This window comes from Rhinopithecus bieti, unplaced genomic scaffold, assembly GCF_001698545.2.
Source record: "Rhinopithecus bieti isolate Rb0 unplaced genomic scaffold, ASM169854v2 scaffold_5889, whole genome shotgun sequence".
Lineage (NCBI taxonomy): Eukaryota > Metazoa > Chordata > Mammalia > Primates > Cercopithecidae > Rhinopithecus > Rhinopithecus bieti.
This window is the reverse complement of record NW_016805277.1, coordinates 2,825,621-2,843,993: the sequence shown is the minus strand read 5'-3', so window position 1 is coordinate 2,843,993 and position 18,373 is coordinate 2,825,621. Positions and strand designations below refer to the sequence as shown.

The 18,373-nt window shown below is 38.3% G+C and overlaps 1 protein-coding gene across 1 annotated transcript in view; it reads right to left on the bottom strand.

Annotated features, from left to right (window-relative positions):
• AFF4 (ALF transcription elongation factor 4) overlaps positions 1–18,373 on the bottom strand; it is an 89,048-nt gene that overhangs the window by 7,310 nt on the left and 63,365 nt on the right. Inside the window, 13 exon segments of the mRNA XM_017871991.1 lie at positions 642–862; positions 2,426–2,469; positions 3,681–3,774; positions 4,891–4,962; positions 5,215–5,351; positions 5,468–5,531; positions 6,454–6,548; positions 10,048–10,288; positions 10,917–11,005; positions 14,160–15,077; positions 16,254–16,416; positions 17,136–17,173; positions 17,617–17,671. Of these exon segments, the coding sequence (XP_017727480.1) occupies positions 642–862; positions 2,426–2,469; positions 3,681–3,774; positions 4,891–4,962; positions 5,215–5,351; positions 5,468–5,531; positions 6,454–6,548; positions 10,048–10,288; positions 10,917–11,005; positions 14,160–15,077; positions 16,254–16,416; positions 17,136–17,173; positions 17,617–17,671 (2,231 nt within the window).

The window sequence follows — 18,373 nt, the reverse complement described above, 5'->3', positions numbered from 1 at the left end:
AGTTAGCTGGGCGTGGTGGCGGGCACCTGTAATCCCAGCTACTCAAGAGGCTGAGGCAGGAGAATTGCTTGAAACCAGAAGGTGGAGGCTGCACTGAGTCGAGATTGTGCCACTGCTCTCCAGCCTGGGCAACAATAGTGAAACTCCATCTCATTAAAAAAAAAAAAAAGAAAATTTCTATGCATTTCCTAGTCTCCTTTATTTCATAGGTTTCTTCCAATACACTTAAAAATCCAGTATGAATATGCTTTCTTATACATTAACCTTCTCAGATGTACAGAGGTTTGGATGTAATCCTATGCCTATTGCCAAATTTACTGTTAATCATCCTAGGGTAAAACATATATTTTATTACTTTTATGGTATGAGCTACATTTAATGTGCCAGACTAGAGGCACATTCATCTTAGACCAAGAACTATTTTCAGTTTAGTTTTGTCACCAGAATCACGAGAGGTATCTTTTGACCAAATTCAGTTTCATTTAGTGTAACTGCTAAGCAATGAAGACTATTAACAAAGATTATCATTAACTCTAAAGTAAATAATAAAACTAAATATAGACTAAATACTTACTTAACTAAATTACAAAAGTTCCTTCTAACAATTCCATCCCTTGAAGTTTATCCAGAAACCTACCTACCTTTTTGCTCTTTGGAAAGCTGTTCAGCTTGGTCCCAAATTTCGGTGGCATAGAGGAAGTTGGACGTGACCTGAACATAGCTGGCTGCCATCTGGTGGATCTTCTGTGGAATGGTCACTGAAGAGCCACTTGCAGAAGCACTACTGGCCCCAGATGAATAATTTCCTGAATTGCCTGGTGACAGCTTTGGAGAAACGGGGGAAGGCATCCCCACAGCTTTGCTACACAACAGAAATAGGAAGCTTGTTCATATGGACATGGTGAGCATTATAAAATCAAGTACTACTAGCTCTTTCTTCATGAAAGCATTTAAAATGTAAAGATTCTCTTAAACTAGATGGGTTTGCAGACAACTACAATTTCTTCTAAATAAGTACTATAATCTTGTAATTCATAACCTTATTATCTTAGAATCTATACCCTTTGATTTAATGAAAACAAAACAAGAGATGGACAATAACTGAAGAAGTCATGCACCTTGTTAGTGACAGTTCAAAGACTTAAAAGCCAGATCCCCTCACTCTCTACTTAACACTTTCCATCTATTCAGGCATATAATTATGTATTTTTCACACTGTTTTGTAGACAGTTTGGTGGAATTCACATTTAACCTAAAAAACTGTGGTAGAAGATGGGAACATCTTTTATTGAACTCCATAATTTCTGACACTTTCCTAGTTTAACCAAATTACTCAGAGCTGACAGAGGTACAGCTCTCTCAAGCAACTGTAATCACCCCAACCTTCCTGCCAATTAAATATGTCTTAGAAAACACGTATGTTGAAATCTGGCAGGTTCATTTCAGGAGTTCTAAAATTTGTGAAATGTTCAAGACTGTGATCACACACTAAAAGAAAGGAAAAATCAAAAGTTGGAGGAAAAATAAATTTGTGTGTGTGTGTATGTGTATGTGTGTGTGTGTGTGTGTGTGTGTGTATATAAATATATATTTTTTTGGGGGGGGGGAGACACTCTTGCTCTGTCACCCAAGCTGGAGTGCAGTGGCGCAATCTCGACTTACTGCAACCTCCACCTCCCTGGTTCCAATGATTCGCCTGCCTCAGCCTCCGGAGTAACTAGGATTACAGGTGTGCACAACACCACACCTGGCTAATTTTTGTATTCTTTAGTACAGATGGGGTTTCACTATGTTGGCCAGGCTGGTCTTTAACTCCTGACCTTGTGATCTGCCCGCCTCAGCCTCTCAAAGTGCTGGGATTACAGGCATGAGCCACCATGCCCGGCTTGTTTATATTTTTATCTGCACTTTTAACATTATAAACTTATGTAAAAAAATACATTCAGGACAAAGAACATCAATTCTTATAAACATAATAACTGAACAGATAAAATTAAAAAGGTTCCATGGTGTTTTTCATCCTTTGGGAGATCGGCGGGATGAGAGTGACATGGAGATGGAGGAGAAATCACAATCATGTCACTGTTACTAAATTCTGGCAGTGCCAAGATTTGACTAAAGATAAGCCTGCTGTGATAAGTCCAAGTAACTATGGAAATCAAACTGTGAAAAGGGTTGAGTGCTAGTAAAAACTCAGATTTCTTAATAGGTGAAATGTCTCATATCTATAATCTTTATGATTACGTTCACTTATATTTTCAATTCATAAAAAATAGAGAAAAAATTATAACTTCTAAAATATTTTATCAGAGACTGTTTTACTTATTTTATTTAAAAGCAGTCATCTTTCCATTTTGGAAAATTGACCCATTCATATCTCTTTTTTATTCTCAAATAATATTTTACATAATAAAATTTTACCTACCTTCCCAAGCCAGGCGATGGTGCTTGAGAATTATTATAAGAATTCTGTGGAAAAAATAAAATGTACTTAACAACAACAAAAACCACCACTACTTTATAAAGTTCTAAATATATTTAAAAGCACTGAGTCAGAGCTGATCGCAAGCAGCTTTAAATATTTAAGACACCAAAATACGTGTGTGTGTGTGTAAAAGTACAACAGTAAGAAATTATTAGGTGAGAGCTGGGGTGTTCTGGAAGACTTCACAGAAAAGGCAAGGAAAGAATGAGTAACACATGGATAAAGGGAAGGGGGATAAGTCCCAGCTACTCCCCAGCCTACCTTGAAGAGTAGGCTCAGTGTAGCCCATGAATTCTTTTTTTTTTTTTAAAAACTCTCTCTTAAAAAAAAAAGGGTGGGGGTTGGTGGTTGGAGAGTGGGGGAGAGCGATCGAATCATACCTATGCACCCTATGTACAAAGGCTGCAGAAAAGACAATGTATGTGCCCCACGCAGTTTGCCTAAAGCAGAGGTTTAGACAAGGAACAAGAGAGAGACCCCTTGGGGCCAGGGTAAGGAGTTTAAACTTGACCTAGCAGGCAACTACTGAAGGGTTCCAAGTCATAATCAGAGGCAGATTTTAGCAGGATTTATGTGGTGCTGGCCTGAAGAAACACAGGAAAACCTTTTAGGCAACTAAGATAGGAGTCAGAAAAGGATGGCATGAAAACAAAAGATTTTTTTTTTTTTTTTTTTTTTTTGAGACAGAGTCTCTCTGTCACCAGGCTGGAGTGCAATGGCCTGATCTCGGCTCACTGCTGCCTCCGCCTCCGGGGTTCAAGTAGTTCTCCTGCCTCAGCCTCCCAAGTAGCTGGGACTACAGGCGTGTGGCACCACACCCGCCTAATTTTTGTATATTTAGTAGAGATGGGGTTTCACCATGTTGGCCAGGATGGTCTCGATCTCTTGACCTCGTGATCTACCTGCATCGGCCTCCCAAAGTGCTGGGATTACAGGTGTTAGCCACCTCACCTGGCCGAAAACAAATTATCATTTAAAAAGTAAATACAGCCACTGCACATGGCTACCAGAGTTCTACCATCAGATACACATACATTAAAAAACTTGAAGAAACCTCCAACTTATTTGAAAGGTCCCAAACAGTAGCTCCTCCCCTGGTGTGTTTTGCATAAACATGAGGGCAGTTCTGGGGTGGGGATGGGAGACTACATATTTTGTCTCCTAGGAAACGGACCTTGTGCTTTTGTATGCTTACCTTCAGGTGCTCTGTCAGTGTCTTTGAGTACTTCAAAGCATTTTCTTTCTTCAGTTTGAAAAGCCTCAGGTACAGCAAAGACTCGCATCGCAGGCTAGCCAATGGAAAAGGGCAGCTTATTTACCAGGACAGCAAACTGTGGCCATATCTGCACAGCCTTTGCATTGTGCAGGAGACTGGTTCATGTGACCATGGCAGAGGCCACAACATTAATCCTTAGGCAAAACCAACAGATGTGTGCTCTTATTGTGGTACACATCCTACGGAGGGGAAGATGGCTAAGAAGCCTAGGACTAGCCTCTCATTATTTGCTGACATTCCAAAATCCAAACCTTATCAATAGGACACCAACGTGTCATGAAGTTTTAAAAATTATGAAGGGGTAGAATTTCCAAACCAAAGTGTAAACAATCTAAAATTAAAAAACAAAAACTAGGAAACTCAACTACAAATATTACAAACCAAAACATAGCTTACAAAGACCCTGCAGGATCATCCCTGCCTATCTTTCCAGTCACACCCACTTCTCGCTGCTCTTCTTTTAGTTCCTTGAAAGTTTCCCATTCCTTTCCACCATCCAGCCCTTCCTTGTACATGTTGTTCCCTCTAAATAGAGTAGGTCTTCCTACCCTCTACTGTTACAGTTACATATACTTTTCTTTCAAAACACTTAATTCATATGGACTTGTATGATGATTTGTTTGATTTCTGTCTTCTCACACTAGACTATACTCCATGATGAACAGGGCTGTGTTAGTTTTCTTCTTAGCTGCATTCCCAGTGTTAAATACAGTGCCAGTTAAAGACCTATAACAATTGAACTGATAATATCTCACTGGGATGAAGCAAACAAGTCACATCCTTTATTCTGAGCAAACTAGATGCTTGCTCCCTAAGGAAAAGCATGGGTGAATGGAGAGAGAGGGTACCAAAAGAAGAGTGTGGAAAGGTGATTATTCAAGACCACGGAGGTTTCTACTATCAGTCCCACAAAGCCAAGGCTTTCATCAAGAAGGAAATGGATCAGCGACTGACAACTCAAACCTTTCAGTAGGAATTTTGAGTTACTTCCTGCTTGACCCGTCAAGAACAGATTTAAGACAGGATTATGGAAGGCTGATTCAAGGAAAACATTCAGAAGAGCACACACAGCACTATTTATTATAGAACTTCCTGTCATCTAGCAGAGGCTAGAACACAGAAAACTCACCAAAGTACTGTGAGTCGTTTATCTGCAGCTGTAGCATCTGGTGCCAAGTAATTCTTTAGCTTCATAGTGTATCTGTTGAGTTACAATAACAAACAAATGACAAACAGAACACTTCACCTTGATCTTATGATTTCACTTGTCCTCAAAACATTAGAATTTCAAACCTAAATAAAAGCAAAAATACTCATTGAAGTATCTACTTCTCCTTTATCAAGGACATTAAAGGATTATACACCCTCTTCAGTTTACTATATATCAGCCCCTTCCTAGATGGACCAGAGAAATAATGTTATTGCCAATGATCTGCCAAGTTTTTCCACTTACTTGATGAGATCCACTGTCTCTGAATACATAGGGAATGGGGATTTGGATTCCTGAGCATTTTTCTCTAATGCATTCCCACATTCAATGAAAGATACCACAGCATCAAGATAGTATACAGCTTTCTCAAACCTATCAGACTGAAGAAAGGAGAGAATGCAAGTAATGAGTAGTGATTTACTATGGCTACAAACATCAAAAGATTACTTAAGTTAATTTGATTAAATATGTAAGTGTAAGGAGAATATTTACATACCAATGCATCTGCATTGTGCTTTAGCTTTTTTGCTTCTTGTAAATAATGGTCTGCTGAATAATTTCTGCAAGGTAAATTTTCATCATAAATAGAATAGTAAATATTTTCATAATACGAGTTCATTTCAGTATCTAGTATCCCTCAGTTTTTATGTCCTCAAACAAAGAAAATGAGCTATTACTAAGTATTTGTTTCAATATTTTCTGACAAATGTTTGTATCAGGTTAAAAGCATAAGTTGTTTTGACCAACTCATGGCAAATCTAATTAGGAAAATAGAAATCAAGCTCCCTAGTATCAAATACTAAGTTACTCAAGTTGACTGAAAGATTAAGCATAAATAAAATGAGAGTAGGAGAAATAACCCTTTTATTAAAATAGAGGAAAAAACAATATTGCTCTTCCTCATCTAAGAAACCCTCCATTTTAACAGTGATATCAGCAGTAGTAAGATTCTTCTACTGGAAGGCAGATCATTCACATCCCCCATGGGAGTCATGGAGTTAAGCTAAAGGAACAGTACTTGGACTAGAGGGTACTGTTCAAATTGAAACCTGAATATTCTGCAGATCATACATAAGTATACATCCTTCTGATCAGATAGATTTATTTATTTATTTTTTTGAGACGGAGTCTCACTCTGTCGCCCAGGCGGGAGTGCAGTGGCGCGATCTCGGCTCACTGCAACCTCTGCCTCCCAGGTTCAAGCAGTTCTCCTGCCTCAGCCTCCTGAATAGCTGCGATTAGAGGTGCGCAACACCACACGCAGCTAATTTTTCTATTTTTAGTACAGACATGGTTTCTCCATGTTGGTCAGGCTGGTCTCAAACTCCTGACCTCGTGATCCGCCTGCCTGGGCCTCCCAAAGTGCTGGGATTACAAGCGTAAGCCGCCGCATCCGGCCGATGATAGAAATTAAAATGAGTTTCTTATATGCTGACTGGAATCATTTCTTAAATACACATACAAAAAATCATATTATCTCACCTGTCATCAAAGACAAGCTTTGTTCTCCGAGGCTTAGAAGAATCAAGAGTTGGTGCAGATGGAGGACAATTAGAGGAGCTACTTGGAGCCTTTTCCTGACCAAAAAAATATATAACTACAATGAAAACTGTAAGGAGATTAAAATGAAACTAATAGCATCTCTTCAGCCACTGGTAAAAGGAAACGAAATTTCATTGCCTTTCGTAATGAATTTCCTTGTTACAAAACTTTTATAAACTTCATAATGTAAATTAAAAAAAAAAACAATGGGTCCATTTTATATAACTGAAATATTCATTCTAATATTTATGTAAGGGTCTACTATATGCCAAGCACTGGCCTAGGCAGTTATTAAAACATAAGGAAGACAAAAGCCTAGTATGAAAATGGCAGCACTACTTATGGCAAATTTATTGGTAGTTACTGGTCAATGAAAACAGCAATAATATTAACAGCATCTAATGTTTATTATGTGCTTACAACTTAGCAGGCACTAAGTTAACTAAGTACTTAGCACTATTGTTTTTTTTTTTTTTTGAGCTGGAGTCTAGCTCTGTCGCCCAGGCTGGAGTGCAGTGGCCGGATCTCAGCTCACTGCAAGCTCCGCCTCCCGGGTTTACGCCATTCTCCTGCCTCAGTCTCCCGAGTAGCTGGGACTACAGGCGCCCGCCACCTCGCCCAGCTAGTTTTTTTTGTATATTTTAGTAGAGACGGGGTTTCACTGTGTTAGCCAGGATGGTCTCGATCTCCTGACCTAGTGATCCGCCCGTCTCGGCCTCCCAAAGTGCTGGGATTACAGGCTCGAGCCACCGTGCCCGGCCAGCATTATTGTTAATCCTTTAACAAACCTATGAAATAAGTACTGCTACTAAGATAAAATGAAAAAGCAGTCTCAAGGAGGTTGAGTAACTTGCCTAAGTTCAAACAGGTTTTAAGTGGCATTCCTGGAATTTGAGTTTTAAATTCAGAATTGCCAGACTTCAAAAGCCAAGTTACTTTCTTAACCTTTACTCTGCCTCTCATCCACATGTCTTTTTTTTATTTTAAGAGATGGAAGTCTTGCTGTGTTGCCCAGGTTGATCTTAAACTCCTAGGCTCAAGTTGATTCTCCCGCCTCAGCCTCCTGAGTAGCTGGGACCGTAGGCATGTACAACTGCACCTGGCTATATGTTTCTGCCTCCTATCAATATAGCCCTTTATGAAAGAGCTATGACTCTCTCTCAACTGCCTCCCATCCAGCCCTATCTTTAATAAAACGAACATACATTTTTCCATAATAAAACACCATAAACAAGTGGAATTTATTCCAGGAATGCATGGATGTTTCAACATTAGAAACCCCAATAATATATAATTTTACTTTACCTAACAATTTACCCAATAATTTATAAAATGTTTTATATTTATATAAAAAATATAAAATTTTAAAATATATAATTGTACTTTGAAATGGCTTTCTGAATATTATGTTGTACTGTAACATTACTAGGATAGCTTTCCCTCTGTTTTATTTATTTATTTGTTTGAGACAGCGTCTCACTCTGTTGCCTAGGCTGGAGTGCAGTAGTGCAATCATGGCTCACTGTGGCTTCAACCTCCTGGGCTCAAGCAATCCTCCAGCCAGCCTCCCAAAGTGTTGGAATAATAGGCCGTGAGCCACCATGCCTGGCTGCCTCTATGTTTTATAAATAGACCCATAAAGACCTACATTCAGATATGCTTTTCAGAGGATTTCTGAAAATAAGTTTCCAAATATTTAAACACAGTTTTCTTATATAAAAACTATGTGTAATATTGGTTTTCCAGATCTAATTTTTTCTTTAGTTGATAGTATAAAAAATCGCGTATTTCCTAACTAAATTACAGATTGTTCTCTAAAAAACTCAAATGTCACTGCCTAACTTGGGAACGGTCAAGACTAACAAGTATTAACTTCAATAACTGTTAAGTGTCAAGAGCTATTGAAATCAAAGTGGTAAGGCCCTATTCTGTATTTTGTTGAAAACAACAGAGTACCAAATGACTACATTTGATCCAACAAATATTTCCTCATTACCCAGCAAGTTAAGCACCGGATAAAACACAAAACAAGACACAAATCTCTGCTTTCAAGAAGCTGACAAACTTCTTGAAGAAACTCCCTTATGTGTGATAGAAGCATATACAGTGATTTTTACCTATGAGATAGCAGAATCCAAAAGAGGAGAGCTCACTTACTTAAGAGCCAAAAAAAAAAAAAAAAAGCAATAGCAGGTTTCAAGAAGCAAGCACAGAGGCCTCAAATCCTACAGTTAAAGGATGGGAAATAGAGAAAAAACATGAGCAGGCAGATGGAGAACTGGAGCAATAAAGCTGGCCAATGTAAGAGTCAAGGTCCTAAGCACCTTGTGCTAACACTAAACTACTACAGAAGGAGCTTGTTCAGCTAGAGAAAAAGCTTTCTGTGTATTTAAATTTAAGAAGTTGTTAATTAAAATAATCTCAATTAAAAATTTTTTAATTTTACCACAGTTAATAAATATAAGAGCTTTAAGGAGTCTTATTTTTCAATTCTCAAACCTTTGCTTACTAAATAATAGGTATTTTCTGATTTGAGTAAATTTGCTTCTGATCAGAACAGTTTAGAAAGCAAATGACCTGGTAAACAAATTGAGGGTGAGAGACTATTAAAGTACAGCCTTGAACAAACTCCTTTGATCCAAATCTCCATCTATAAATGTGAAGAATACTTCCCCCTACATTGTGAGTATCCTAGGAATAATAATTAGAAATAATTTCAGTGCTAACTTAGCTAAAGATTTCTTTTTCTATTTCATGAATCAAAGCCAAATGATTGCTTTGTCACTTTACATAATATAACTAGTTTGTAAAGTATAATTCTGAGAAACTAAAAGCCTATTTCAAACAATANTACAGCCTTGAACAAACTCCTTTGATCCAAATCTCCATCTATAAATGTGAAGAATACTTCCCCTACATTGTGAGTATCCTAGGAATAATAATTAGAAATAATTTCAGTGCTAACTTAGCTAAAGATTTCTTTTCTATTTCATGAATCAAAGCCAAATGATTGCTTTGTCACTTTACATAATATAACTAGTTTGTAAAGTATAATTCTGAGAAACTAAAAGCCTATTTCAAACAATATACAAGAACTCAATCTTAGCAACTAAAACCATTTAGTTCTTATTTTAAAAACTTCCATAACCAACTTTTCCAATTACTGGTTTCTATCTTTTTTTTTTTTTTTTTTTTAATTCTAAAGCTCTTTTACAGACAGGGTCTTACCACATTGCCCAGGCTGGACTCAAATTCCTCAAGTGATCCTTCCATTTTAGCCTCCCAAATAGCTGGGACTACAGGTATGAGCCACAGTACCCAGGGGTTTTTATTTCAATGGACCAGCTGACTTACTGCCTTCACAGTCTTACATCACTGTATTCATTTATTAGGATTATTACATATAGAGGGTAAAAGGCATAGGCCTATGTATTTATTAATATGTTACAATAATTTCAAAGCACAGTGTCACCCTGGAAAAGTCACATGGCAAGTTGAGTGATTTTCAAAAGCCCCAGGCCCCCAACACTTTACCTTAACCTCCTTGGAGCTACTGGAAGTCTTCCCTTCGGTCTTCTTCTGCTTCGATGTAGAGGAACTGTTTCTGCTGCTGCCACTAGTCTCCTTGTTGTTGTTACTGCTTGACTTGAAGGAAGAAGACTGACTAATAGTCCTCTTCCGAGAGCCATGCTCTGTTTTTGGATCTTTTGAAGGAACAGGCCCAGCAGGAGAAGGCAACAAGTCCTTTTCTTTTGCAGCACTCTGCTTAGATGACCTGCCAAACCAAACAAAAAAATGCCCTCATTTCTCCACACAGTAATACAAGGGTAGCTGATTTTTCCATTTCTCTTTGTCTGCTTTCAAGACAAATCTGTTTTTCCCCATTTGATTACTAGGACACATGATTTCTATAAAACAAAATAAGACTGTAAATTCCATGAGGGTAGGCATCTTCTGTTTTTATTCCTGTGGTTGTATATCCAGGGCCAAAAACACGACCTACCACTCAGTAGTACTCAATAAATATTGGCTGAATGAATGAACAAAATGATGAATAGTGAATGAAGAGATTACCACTTTTAAGTTGGCAACCAGTCTCTTGGAAATTACAGGTAAGTTTGCCATCTAACCAGAAAGTGGCATAGCTTTACTTTAATTCTCCCCCAATACTCACCCCTACCACAATAAAAAATGAAGAAAGGAAGAATTAATTAAATTTTAAATGTTTTCCATTCCTATTAGCTAAAAGCGAAAGCTCCCACTATTTGGCATATGTTATGTGTGTGCATTTATATAACACTCGCTTACTAAAAGGAACACTTAGAGCATGTTAGAAAGTACCCAGTATCAAATGATACACATATATTAACAACATTAGCATGCAACATGTTTTGGGGACGTACTCTCTGTTGCTGGATGGCTTATGGCCTGCTGAATTCTTGTCCTCTGTTTTGGGTTTCTTGCTCTCGCTGGCTCGGCTATCATCTTCATTCTAGATGAAAATAGAAACCGTGGTCTGATTTTATTCAACTAACTTCAGCTTCCAGCACTAGCTACCCACAAAGAGTTTATCCCTTATTAGGCATCAGAAAGATAAAACAGAAGTACAATAATTCATTTAAATAATATTCAAAAAGATTAGGTTTTAAGGCTGAGGTCTCCTATTTTAGATATACAGAACCCAAAGACTGAAACAGATTTCCTACAGTCTCTAAGATGGCATCTTTTCAATGTAATGATTTGGGGGGTGGTATCTGTGAAATTATAATTAAGATATAATTTACATAACATGAAATTCACTCTTCAGAAGTACACAATTCCATAACATTTGGTATATTCAGAGTTGTACAACCATCACCACAATGAATTTTAGTTTTATTTATTTATTTATCTGTCGCCCAGGCTGGAGTACAGTGGCATGATCTCAGCTCACCACAACCTCTACCTCCCGGGTTCAAGCGATTCTCCTGCCTCAGCCTCCTGGCTAATTTTTTGTATTTTCAGTAGAGACGGGGTTTCATCGTGTTAGCCAGGATGGTCTCAATCTCCTGACCTCATTATCCGCCCATCTCGGCCTCCCAAAGTACTGGGATTACAGGTTTGAGCCACTGCACCCGGCTTAATGAATTTTAAAATATGTTCGTTATCCTGAAAACACACTCCATATCCATCTCTTCCTCCCCCAGACACTGACAATCACACTTCATCTTTATAGATTTGCCTATTCTAGACATTTCAGGAAAATGGTATCATTCAATATATGTGGCCTTTGTGGCTCCTTTCATTTAGTGTAACATTTTTAAGGTTCATCTATGTTGTAGCATGGATCAGTACTGCATTCTCATTTATGGCTGAACAGTATTCACTGCATAGAATTTATTCATTTCGTTGAGTCATTCATCAGGTGATGGCCATTTGGGTTGTTTCCACTTTTTGGCTAATATGAATAATGCTACTATGAATATTCAAGTACAAGTTTTTGTGTGGACATATGTTTTCATTTCTCTTGGATATATACCTAGGAGTACAATTGCAGGTCAAAAGGTAATTCTATGTTTAACTTTTTCAGTAACTACCAAACTATGTTCCAAAGCAGTGGTATCATTTCCATTTTCATCAGGACCGTATCAAAGTTCCAACTTTTTCACAACTTTGCCAACAATTTTATGGTCCCTACTTTTGATTATAGCCCAGCCTAGTGACTGAAAAAACTTTTTGATGGAAAACACAAGTGGTGGGCCCATCCACTGCCATGTTACTTTTCTAAGTGAATCTAAGTTTTCCTTTTGTTTCAAATATCAGGGCACAAGAATGTAAATATTCTACCATAACAAAAGAATCTGTTCCCCTAAACAAACGATTAAAGACAGACAAATGAAAACATGAGAAAAAGAAATCTGCATCCTTTATTACCCTTAACTGGGTCTTCTCTTAGTACTACCTGCTTTATCTCCAGGTATTGCCCTTGACACTTTATATTTTAAATGTTTGAATATCTTATACAAGGGCCAGGTGTGGTGGCTGACACCTGTAATGCCAGTGCTTTGGGAGGCTGAGTGGGAGGATTGCTTGATTCCAGGAGTTTGAGAACAGTTTGGGCAACAGAGCAAGACACTATCTCTATAAAATATTAGCCAGGTGTGGGGTCGCATGCCTGTAGTCCTAGCTACTTGGGAGGCTGAGGAGGGAGGATCACTTGAACCTGGGAGTTTGAGGTTGCAGTGAGCTATGAATACCATGGCACTCCAGCCTAGGTGACAGAGCAACACCCTGTCTCTAAAAGTAAGAAAAATAAAATAAAATGTTATGAAAAAAGTAATACTTTTTAAGCACAAAAGGACCATTCTTTTTAAATTCCATAAAAAAATCCTAGGTTCCTAAAGAGCAGAGTCCATCATACACAAGCTCTTATTCCACATAATTCTATGAATTAAATCCCACAGTCAAGTCCAGCAATCTGAGGCTGTGGGCTACAGGGGCCAGTGGCCCTAAACAGCTTACTAGTTCAGCAAAACATCCCTGTACAATGATAATGGAAACTCATTAGGTATAGCAAGGCGAGCAGTAAGCACTGGTTTTCTAAAAATTCAAATAATGTGGACAATTTCAATTTTTAAAGATTCAAAAAAGAAGTGAGGTATTATTCTAATTTGTCTGAATATATATCATCTGCACATGGCACTGTGGTTTTATGAAAAGGAGAGAGGAAAATATCTCACGCCATTTTAAGAAAGTGCTCTACTCTCCCTGTAGTATACGTGATTTTCAGGTCAAATGGAGTGGTGTTTATGTTCCAAGTTTACTTGGTAAGGCCATTCTGGTACCTATCTGTTCAGCTACTCAAACTTAACTTCTAGTCTTTCACAATCATACACATGTATCAGGGGAAATTATAGTTACTCTTTGATACAGACTACTTAAAACTTTACGTTCTCCTGAAAATTCCCCACTAGAGCTGAAAAGATCAGGCTGTTTTTCCCACAGAGTCTCCATATTTGTAGCGATTCAGATTACTTCATTGTATGATTATTATCCTCCAATCATAGACATGTGTGAATTTTCATATTTCCTCAGTCTAAGAAAAGCAGACCTTAAATGTACAAATTTTGCCTCTATATCCAAAATTATCTTGGAAGTATTTAGGGATGAGAGCTGGCTATGAGCCAGCAATATTTTTAGTTCTGACCTTTGTTAAGGAAGAGAAGCTGGGGCACAGAGGTGCACAGTAGATGAGTTATTAAAAGTGTGCCTTGGTCTGGGTATATGACATAAGAGAATGGTAGGGGTTATAACAATCCGGGGAGTATCCAAAACTAAAAACACCTACAACCAAAATGTTGAGAATGTTGCAAATGCCTGTTTGCAAGTTGCTGCTCTCTAACCTCTACACCGGTCAGCACATGCTGAAAAGCACTGGCTCATTTCTTATTTCATTAGCAACTATCCTGCTTTAACTGAAGGACACAGGCAGAAACACAGAAATCTTCAAGAGACTGTTCCATAAGTAGCCTCAAGTGGGCCTTGGGTTTACCCACTATTTTCCTCCACAGTTTATGACCTGCCTTGTTACTTTGTGGCTTACTGAGATTTCCACTGCATTTCAGATTCCGATGTTTCAAAACAAACAACAAAAACCCTTCACAAACCTTATGCTTCCTCTTGCCTTTGTTGGAAACTTTTTCTGAGGCTTGTTTCTGAGCCTCTCTCGTGTGCTTTTCTGGCACATTTTTCTTTTCCCCCTTGGGCGGCTCTGTTTCTTTGTAAGGCTTTCCTGGTATTCTAGTCAAAAGATTCAGGTCAATCTTCACAATAAGTGGGTACCTGTCATCAGGCTCACTGAGGGGTGAAAGAAGTTCCTTCTCTTCCATAGGAGAGAACATTCGTTGCCGAAAAAAGCTATCTTCTTCCTCCACTGAGGAGGGCTTAACAGGAGTCCTATTGCTCTCGGGGTACTTAGGAGTTTGTGAGGAAGGAGGAAGGCTCTCGCTTTCATCTGAATCTGAGGATGAGGTATCTGTTTCTATGATTTCCCTTGATTTCTGGGAAGATTTACTTGTTGACTTATATTTCTTTTTCTCTGCTGTAGGTCGAGGGGAAGACTTAGACTCCTTCTTTATATTGGGTTTCCTTGAGCCTTTGGTGGCTGCTTTGTGTCTGCTGGAGGGCATGCTGCTAGCCAAGTCTACAGGGGTTTCACTTTCTATCTTCAGGCCTCCACGAGGCTCTTCAGCAGCTGTCTTCTCAGCCTTTTTGGGTTGTTTTTTGCCTACAGTTCTTCTCTGTGTTGTGCTGTCACTCTGTGCAGGAGATTTCTGCCTCCCACGCCCACTTTCTGATCCCTTTTGGATGGTTTTGGAGTCTCGTCCAGGAGTAGCGGAACTCGTTTCTTTAGGTCCACTTGTATCAGTGTAGCTATTCCCAGTGCCCTGCTCTCGGCCTTCCTTTTTGTAGCCTTGAGATGATGGGATGTTACTGTCCACTGAAGAAGCGGGTGACACTTTATGTGGGTTCACTTTATTCAGCCAATTATCAAGTTGCCATTTGTTTGTTGGCGGGGGTTCAGGCTGAAAAACAGAGAAACATATATGCTTTTTTCCATACTGAAGCATTCTCCCCCCTTTACAACCTCAAAGAAGAGGAAAAACCACAATGCCTAATGCAACAAAAGCATTTACTTGCCATGGTTCTCTATGAACCAAAGCAAAGGGCTGAGTATTGACTATTAGCTCTTATCATCTGATCATCTGAATAAGAAGATAAGCGGCCAGGCACGGTGGCTCACACCTGTAATCCCAGCACTTTGGGAGGCTGAGGTGGGTGGATCATGAGGTCAGGGATTTGAGACCAGTCTGACCAACATGGTGAAATCCCGTTTCTACTAAAATACAAAANATTAGCTCTTATCATCTGATCATCTGAATAAGAAGATAAGCGGCCAGGCACGGTGGCTCACACCTGTAATCCCAGCACTTTGGGAGGCTGAGGTGGGTGGATCATGAGGTCAGGGATTTGAGACCAGTCTGACCAACATGGTGAAATCCCGTTTCTACTAAAAATACAAAAATTAGCCAGGTGTGGTGGCACACGCCTGTAATCCCAGCTACTCAGGAGGCTGAGGCAGGAGAATCACTTGAACCCGGGAGGCGGAGGTTGCAGTAAGCCAAAATTGAGCCAATGCTCCCCAGCCTGGGTGAAGAATAAAAATCCCTTTTTCAAAAAAAAAAAAAAAAAAAAAAGATAAGCTTAATGTTATATGTAACCTTTAAATAGGAAATATTCCTATTCAAGAATCCAATTTCAAAGGTGTAATTACAAATGGCCATACAGAATATTTAATTCTAGAAAATAAACAAATGATGTAGGTACAAAGAGAGATTTTAACTGCAATTTAACAAGCTATACTAAAACTGTATTACATAAGATTCTTTTATCAACACGTGATGTTCTTTGTAACTACAGAACATCAATTACCATGTTGAGTTGTAAAAATAAAAGACCAAACTAAAGGTACACAATATTTTAGTGACCTGTAATATGCCAAGCAGTTCCTAATCTAGACCGAATTTGTTCAAACAACAAGGAATCATCTAGGTTTCCTCCGAGGTACACAGTACAATTTCTTTTTGTCAGAATATGGAACCTTCTTTCCTTCTCCTTTTATATTTGAATCAGGTTTTAAATGGACATCACCAAGGACCCTGAGAGGGACTATGGGAGGTACCCCCTTCCCTCTGTCTCACCTCAGGAGATGCACTCTGGGATGGCTCATTTGCCTCACTGTCACTGGAACTACTTTCACTCTCTGAGTCAGATCCAGAGCTGCTTTCAGATCCACTGTGGCTACTAGAATCATCCCTGGAGTTATCTGCTCCTTCACTATTATGATGTGAAGGTTCAGAATTACTAAAAGAGATGAAATATACAAATGTCCAAAGTTTATTTTACATTGACAACAGGAAAACATCCAAATCGGACAACCAACTTTCTTTTTTTCTTTTCTTTTTCTTTTTTTTAGATGGAGTCTTGCTCTGTCGCCCAGGCTGGAGTGCAGTGGCGCGACCTCGGCTCACTGCAACCTCCGCCTCCCAGGTTCAAGCAATTCTTCTGTCTCAGCCTCCCAAGTAGCTGGGACTACAGGCGCCCGCCACCACGCCCGGCTAATTTTTGTATTTTTAGTAGAGACGGGGTTTCACCATATTGGTCAGGCGGGTCTCAAACTTCTGGCCTCAGGTGATCCGCCCACTTCGGCCTCCCAAAGTGCTGGGATTACAGGCGTGAGCCACCACGTCCAGCCACAACTTTCTTTAAAATGTTTACTATGTGTTACATTGCTGTAATTCTATGAATCCAGAACTTCACTGTAAATGAAATGAACAATTCTTTTTAAAAATTTCTGATGTGCTACTTAGGTATTAATACTCACCTTTTAAAAACAGTTTGAGGTATAATACACAAATCACCCACTTTTAAGTGTATAATTCAATGATTTTTAGTTAATTTACAGAGTTGTACAACCACTATCAAAACTGATATTTACTTATAAGGCCACTTATTATATCCCTGCAATGTTATCAGGCTGACCTAACTCTTACCAATAAAACAGAAAAGAAAAGGATGCCCACCTTCCTGGTGTACTCCTCGGCATTGTCTTATCACAATCCTAAAATTAAAACATAAGAAGAAATCTGTGAATGAATAAACAGTATTCTATTTGCTTAGTGTGAATAATATCTGAACTCTTAACAGAAAAAACTGGCTTCTCTAATGTATGCAACAATGTTTAACACTTACACTGTTTTTACCTGAAGAGTAACTGAACTGCTAGAATAAGATCAAAAGCTTTGTTAATAATTATTATTGTCAATAATCTACTGCTTCACGAGTATGTTTTGATCCATAATAAATGTTGAGGAAAACCCAATTTTTTTAAAAAATAAGAAAAAAATGGAGATTTAAATATAGAGAAGAAAACTACAACATTCCAGTGTCAGAAAGTTTATAAGAAGAAATTTATTTTAAGTAACAAATGCATTATTCAATTATCATTTTTATAAAATACAAATACTATGTGAGACTGGCAAAATAAGACAATAGTAGACACACCTGTTCCCCATCACTGTCTTCACTGCTGCTTAGTTTTAAGTCATCTTTTAACATACTAGAGGGAAAAGGCAGAAAGGATTATTATTTTTGGAACAGTTTACATGGTATGCCAGGGTACTAAATATCTACTAAAAATTCTAGAAATAATCGCTGTGGTAGCCACAGATTAACCAAAAAACAAAATACTAGTAAGTCTTATTCTATCTGGTTTGGTTCAAAATCTCAAAATTGAGAATGGAGGAATTTAACCATTCCATAAGCTCTATCCTTCCCATGAATAAAATATTGATCTTTTCTAATTAAACAAAATCTACTTTCTATAAACTCTCATATTCAGTTCTGTAGTCTCTAACTTTTCCCCTAGGTGCACACACACATTCATTATTAAAAATTAACAAAGTCATACCCAACAATCCACTAGAGAGATATAACTCCTAAAAAGAAGGAAGATAAAATGAAAGCATCAAGCAATTCTTCCTTTGTCCCCCATGTTCCACAAAGAGAGGTTAGTATAACTGTTGACAACTGGGTAACTGTGAAAACCAGAACAGTTTCCTAAGCCAAAGTTCTAGTTCATAAATGTCTTGCTATGAAACAAAGCGCCCTCTGTAGAAATAAATATTTTGGGTAAAAGTCTTGGCTATATAGCAAAAATGACTATGTAAGTATGTGTATGTATATGTATGTATGTGTGTGTGTGTGTGTGTGTGTGTGTGTGTGTGTGTATATATATATATATATATATTTTTTTTTTTTT